This window comes from Gracilinanus agilis, chromosome 4 (assembly GCF_016433145.1).
Source record: "Gracilinanus agilis isolate LMUSP501 chromosome 4, AgileGrace, whole genome shotgun sequence".
NCBI classification, from domain to species: domain Eukaryota; kingdom Metazoa; phylum Chordata; class Mammalia; order Didelphimorphia; family Didelphidae; genus Gracilinanus; species Gracilinanus agilis.
In genome coordinates, this window is record NC_058133.1 from 253,980,791 (window position 1) to 253,987,945 (window position 7,155).

Consider the following 7,155-nt stretch of genomic DNA (forward strand, 5'->3'; position numbering starts at 1 on the left):
CAAGGAAAAGAGATCATACTTACATTTCATATTTTTTCCTCTTGGTGATCACAGGACTGGGAATTTAATTCTACAAAAAAGATAATCAATTTCATTGGGAGAAATGTTTGGTGCTCTTGTCATTTTTCATCATGTAAAATCCAGATTTTACCCATAGAATGATATTATATGTCATAATGCCAACCAGGAATTGATCAAAATTTCAACTTTTAACTATTGGATGTTTTGTAGGTACAAACTGCAGAAGATGAAAAATGAACATAGCATGGAAGTCAATGACAGCTCAGGAGGATACTTCATCTTAATGGGCTTTTCTGACCAACCTCAGTTAGAATTGGTACTTTCACTATTTGTCTTTGTGTTGTACACCATTACATTGATGGGCAATATGACCATTATCATTTTATCTTTTCTGGACTCTCGGCTCCACACGCCTATGTACTTCTTCCTCAGAAATCTCTCCTTCTTAGACATCTGCTTCACTACCAGCATTGTCCCCCAAATGCTGACAAATATCTGGGGGCATAATAAAAGAATCAGTTATGTTGGCTGCTTGGTCCAATACTCAGTAGCCTTGGCTCTTGGCTCTACAGAATGTGTGCTCCTTGCTGTGATGGCTGTGGACCGCTATTTTGCTGTCTGTTGGCCCCTGCGCTATGCCACTATCATGCATCAACGACTCTGTCATCTCCTGGCAACTACTTCTTGGTTCTCAGGCTTTGCTAATTCAATCCTCCAGTCATCTTTGGCAATGGTGTTGCCATTATGTGGCCATCGCCAGGTAGACCATTTCCTGTGTGAGCTCCTTGTCATTATCAAGCTATCTTGTGTGGACACTGGGTCAATGGAGTCCAAAATGTTCATTGCTCGCTTGATCATTTTGGCCATACCTGTCTCTATCATCCTCACCTCGTATGCCTGTATTGCTTGGGCAGTGGCAAAGATCCGCTCAGCTGAGGGACAGAGGAAGGCTTTTGGGACCTGTGCCTCACACTTGATGGTGGTTTCACTGTTCTATGGGACTATCATGTTCATGTATCTTCAGCCCAAGAACAATTATTCCCAGGACCAAGTCAAGGTCATGGCCCTTATCTATACCATTGTAGCCCCTACCCTCAACCCTTTGATATATACACTGAGAAATAAAGATGTTAATAGGGCAATGAAGAAAGTGATGGGGAAAGATGAAACCTAGAGAATTACAGAAGCTGGAACTCATTGGATCATAGATTCATATATTTAGAACTGAATGGAACTACTATCCTCCCAACATTCTTTATAGATAAGGAAACTAGGACCCAGAGAGCTTAAGTGATTTATTGGAAGTAGTATTGGACCCAGGTCCAAAGCACACTTTTAAGTGTGCTTTCTACAGTATCATGCTACCTATAAGTCATCATGAGTAATCCAAGAGGGTAATGGAAGGCTGGTCTGACATAAACTCCCTAGGATTCAGTAACCTGGGTTACTTGTCTGAGGTTGTCAGATCCTGGTCAAATGAGACATAGAGAGGAGAGGAGGCACAATTTTAGAGTATTGCAAAGAGCCTGTTCTTCGCTTGGGAGGGTCTCTGGAGGTGGGATGGCATGGCGAAAATGAAATGAAAACAAGCCAGAATGCAAATGGGATTGCAGAGGCTGTTCTCTCTTGGCATCTGCTGATTTTTATTTTTATACCCTTTTTTCTTTATAATCTCATACAGGTTTTGATTTTCTCATACATTCAAAATCACATATTAACTTTTGAAACATCATATGATTGGCATTTACTAATTATCTTACTGTGGTTGAACAAAGAAGCAAGCTTGTCAAGAATTATTCATTATGGAATGGCTTAGTTGGAACTTATTATTTTCAGCCATCCATAAAGTGCAAGAACATCGTTTCCTACTTAAGCATAATGGTTGATTATATTTTAACTAATTAAATCATGTATACTGTTACGTTATACTATTCATACCTATCATTAATCAAGGAGAGATAGTTATGGTAGTTGATTACATCAAATAAGATACAATAATATCAGTCTGGTCCAAATTTTGTTCCCATTATATTCTTTCATTTTTCTCTATTTTTAAAAAGTATATTTGCTGTTCTTTCTGCTATAGGGTTAATAAGAATGCAGTTCTAGAAGGGTGATTCTGTGCTAATTTGTCATTCCCCTGTTTTCCTTGTGTTTCATTGTTTCCTTGGTCTTGTGGGAGTTTGGGAACAAACCCAGGCCAGGTACTTTCTTGCTGGGGAATTTAGAAACTTGCATTAACTCACTAACTGCTGTTTTTTTGCTGGGCTGATTCTAGGGAAAGTTTCTGTACTATGAGGGTCTGTTTAGGGGCTTATTATAGGATAATGGGTAGTCTGTGACTGTGGTTGTTCTTGTCATGAACATGTATTGCTTTTCTATGTTTCCCTGGGGCTGAATAAGGATACTGATTGCAATAGTTTCAATGCAAGTGAATGTCACTGTAAAATTAATCACATAGGGTAAACTGAGTGTGGAATTTCCATCTTCCTGACAACCTGCTGTGCTGGATTGTCAGAGCTGGTGACTAGAGTAGTATGAGAAATCAGAAATAATATTGGAGGTCATCTACTGTGATTCTGATTAAGTGCAGAATAAAGACAGAACTGTCATTGTTTCCTTTAATTAAAAAAATTAAATTGTCCCTTTTTTTCTTGTGAACTTAACAATCATTAACAAACACACAGATTTCCATATACAAAGAAGAACAAGAAAGAAGCTTATTTGAGAAGCTTCAAGTTTTTATTATGTAGTTAATTGTTTACAAGATACATATAGAATTACAATTTGTAAGGTCTGAATTTATCAATAGAGTTTACTCTAGACATCTTTTGCTATTTGATGCCAATCACAAAGTGTTTTTAAGTTTCCAAATTTTTTGCATTATTTAGATCAGCGGGGTCAAATACGTGGCTATCAACACTCCTGAATGCAGCCTGAACCAGATTAAAATGTAATTGAGAAGTATTTGAAAACATTAATAAAAATAGAATATAAATGATGTTAAAATGTGGTTTTCTAAATCAACATGTAGCAGAAGGGATCCTTATGTATATATATTTTTTTGATCTGTTATTTTCAATTATTCTGACTCTCTGTGACCCTGTTTGGGGTTTTCTTGGCAAAGTGGTTGGAATGGTTTGCCATTTCCTTCAGCTCATTTTACATATGAGGAATGGAGGCAAAAATGGTTAAGTGATTTGCTCAGGGACATACAGTTAATGTCTGAGTCCAGATTTGAACTCATGAAGTTGAATCTTTTTGATTCCAAATCTAGTTTTCTATCTACTGACCCACTGAGACTTGTGGACAAGTGATCCAGGCAAGCAACTTGACTTTTAATTTGTTATTCAGTAGGTTTAGCTACCACAGAGATTTACTTTAAATAAACTGGTATCTATCAGTTTACTTTTGTCTATATACACTATCACAGTCATTCTGTAGTAAAGAAGTATTAGACAGGCATTACAATCATAGAATTTTAGAGCTGGAATCAATTTAGAAATCCAACTTCCCAACAGTACAGAAATCTCTCCTACTGACACATAGGTATCTAATTTTGGTTTACACCTCCAATGACAGGGTACTGAGAACCACTAAAGGCAACTTATTCTATTGTTCAAGACTTCTAACTATTCAGAAGTTCCTTCACATATTGAGATGCACTAAATATCTCTTTATTCTCAATCTAGAATCTTTAAGTGCTCTTCTAGCTTTAATTCTACGATCTTAGTTTTGGGAAAATGCAAGACAACTTGCTTTCATGTTAAATACTTGAAGAAGTGATTATGTTTCCCTGAAGTTTCTTCTCCAGGCTATATTCTTCTAGTTCCTTCAACTACTCCTCATATGGTATAGTTTTCAGATTCTCACACTTCTCCAATATACTTTAGTTCATCAATGTTCCTCTTAAAATGGTCAATAAATGAATAAAATACTACAAGGCTAGAGTGCATTTGTAATCATTACTTTGGGTGACTTTGATCTTATTTAACTTTTAAAAGCAACATGATAATATGAGTAGATCACTGACCTTGAAGTCAGGAGATCTGGGTTTGTTTGTAGCTACTATCAATATGAGGAACTTGGGCAAGTCAATGAACTCCTCTGAGTCTTACTTTTATCTTTTATAAAAAAGGGAATAAGTATATTTATAGGATTATTGAAATGAAAGCATTTTCAAATTTTAGAGTTCTACATAAATGTGAGCGATTATTACTCTGACCTAAAATTATGATTATTTTGCTAGGTGCAACAAATTAAGCTTTTGATTAGTTAAAATCTCCAAACTGTTTTCATATGAACCAAATTAGGAAAATGATATACCTTATTTTTAACTATTAATTTTTGTTTTAGTCCAGCCTATCAAGAATTTGTTGAATTTTAATTGTGATCTATCATGATAACTAACCCATTCCAGCTCTAGCTCGCTTATACATTATTATTAAAAAACTCATAAAACTAAAAAGTAATTAGTTCATCTGATTAAAAGAGAGATGGAGAAAACAAAATGTTTATATTTAAAAACAAAAAGAACTTGCAATACTTAAAAAGGAAGTAAAAATTATTAGAAATTATTTTGCTTATGAACAGTTACAATGGCAAAATAGTTCTGTCCCATATCTCTTCCACAAAGTTCTAAAAAACAATCAGAACAAATCCAGATTATGAATTCCAAGAAAATCATAGTGATTCATATTTCCATCTGAGGTCTTCATGGAAAGTTAGGTAGAGAGCTCTAAGCCCACTGGTGATAAAGTCTGCCTGGGGCATTATAGCAATCAGGAACTGAAAGAGGACTAAAATTGTGAATCAAGGCAAAAAAGAGATCCCAAGCTTGTGCAGAATATAGGACTAGGCACCAATTGGCTACTCGATCTTTCATTACCCAGTTCTGGGTCATATTTCCAGGATGCACTGAGGATGGGATCTTCACCTAGGGGTAGCATTTCAGGTTGAGGAGTGGTTGAAAGCTGTAATTGACCCTGATAACATAAAATAACAAATGGTTATCAAATAAAACACTCTCATAGAAAATGAATGGAGACGTTATCATTCTAATTTCAGAAAGTGAAATGACATTAAATGCTAAAAAGAAAAACTAGCATTATTTGTAATGGAAAAACACCAGAAGTTTCTGTAATGAATGCATGAGTAAAATAAAGATACCTCCTATCACCACAGTCATTTGATATAGAAAATGCTAGTGGTTTCAATAAGAGAAAGCACTTACAGGCAGTCAAGAAGCATTTTTTTAAAGTACCCGCTATGTGCCAGACACTGTACTAAGCGCTGAGATTACAAGGAAAGGCAATAATCAGTCCTTGTCCTCAAGCAACTCATAATCTATTAGGAGACAACATGCTTATATTCATTTTCTCTTGTTTCCATCTTCTTTATATTACTTTTTAATTTTGTTTTTTAAAACCCTTATCTTTTGTCTTAAATTCTAAGACAGAAGAATAGCAAGGGCTGGGCAATTGAGGTTAAGTGACAGCTAAGAAATGTCTGAGGCCAGATTCGAATCTAGATCTTCCCAACTCTTGGCCTGGCATTCTATCCACTATTTTACCTACCTACCCATTTATATTTCTTTAAAAAAAATTGATTGGTGAGTTTCCCAAGTGGAATGACTTCATTTACTAAAGTGAAATAACTAGGACTCAATGAGACATAACAAATTCAGGAAAGAGATAAGATTTGCTTAAAATGGGGGCTCCTGGAGCTGAATTTATTGGACAAATCCATAAAACTACCACACGTAGTAAATCAATACTGCCTCCTAGAAAGAGGCAGATTGAGCCCTAGAAGCTCATCTACTCTTTGAGAACCACAGAAAAACAATATCAGTGCTACTGAGAAGTTAATTTACAGGATTGTAAGGATAACATGAGAAAATGTATGCAAAGGGATTACTATATTGTATTATAAGATACTATTATGTTTTATGTTCATCTCATAATCATTCTTTTTCTCTCCAGCTGAAATGTCAGAAACGATTTCTTTTCCTTTATTTCTGTCCCTTCATGAGCTCTTTATTTCTGACATATTTCTTTGGTTGTGCTGTCAGTCCACTATTAATGAAAACATGGCCAATAACATAGGTATTAGCTTTATTTTTTAGTTTTTCTTCTAGGCATTTAACAATGAAAAATCTCCATAGAGGCTGGGTACTACAACATGAAAAGTCTCAGGACCAATTCTTGTGGACATTTCCAGATGATAAGGAATGAAAAACCAAAGAAGCCATTCTCTGAATTTAGTTCTGTAAGACTTGACAAGACCCATCATGTTGTGTTAATGCTATAAAATATCAGAAGATTGTGGCTGCTACATAATTGAGAGAAGGCAATAGATTCCAAAGATTTTGTAGTGCAAAATTTGTCTCAGTCATAATTGTCAAATTTTTGATATCTTGTGGTTTTTATTTGGGCTTCTTTTGCTCTTGAAACTTCTCTTTTGCTCATGGGATGTTCATCTCGCTTTTGCCACAAACTTTTGCTTCTATCAACAAACACTGACTCCTCACTATCTTTCCCCTTATCTCCTTGGATTCATTATCTCAATTCTTTATACCTTACAGATGTTGATACTCTTCATTTCAATCAAGATCACAAAATGGATTTGGAATCAGAGAGCATTGGTTCTGATTCCCAGCTTTTTTTTTTTTTCTTATTCTCTCATACCTCATCATCCATTTATGAGAGTGTTTGGTCTCCAAGGCTTCTTCAGTTCTAAATCAGATAAGCCCATGTCTGATAGTAGAATATAGTATTTTTCCTCTGGCTAGATGTTTTCCAAGCTTGAGATATTAATAAGCACACTTTTCTGGCCTTGGGTCTAGTCAAACTTCTGATTTTCTCCTCCGACTTCCTAGTACTGTTATAGGTCTAATTCGTTCTCTGAATGGTATAGCTTCTTAATTTTTGTACTCCCTTTTAGGACACAGAAAATAACTTTAATTTAAAGCCAGTGAAGGCATTAGAGTTAATTTGTCCAAATTCCTTTTTTTTTTTTTTTTAACATTTATTAATATTCATTTTTAACATGGTTACATGATTCATGCTCCCCTTTCCCCTTCAACCCCCCCCCCCCGCGCCCCCCCCCTTGGCCGAATGCGCGTTTCCACTAGTT

The 7,155-nt window shown here is 35.6% G+C and overlaps 1 protein-coding gene across 1 annotated transcript; it reads left to right on the forward strand.

Annotated features, from left to right (window-relative positions):
• Positions 1 to 265: 265 nt before the first annotated feature.
• On the forward strand, positions 266 to 1,195 carry LOC123244922 (putative olfactory receptor 2W6). Its single transcript, XM_044673582.1, has one exon. It carries the CDS (start codon positions 266 to 268, stop codon positions 1,193 to 1,195), a length of 930 nt encoding a protein of 309 aa, XP_044529517.1.
• Positions 1,196 to 7,155: the final 5,960 nt, after the last annotated feature.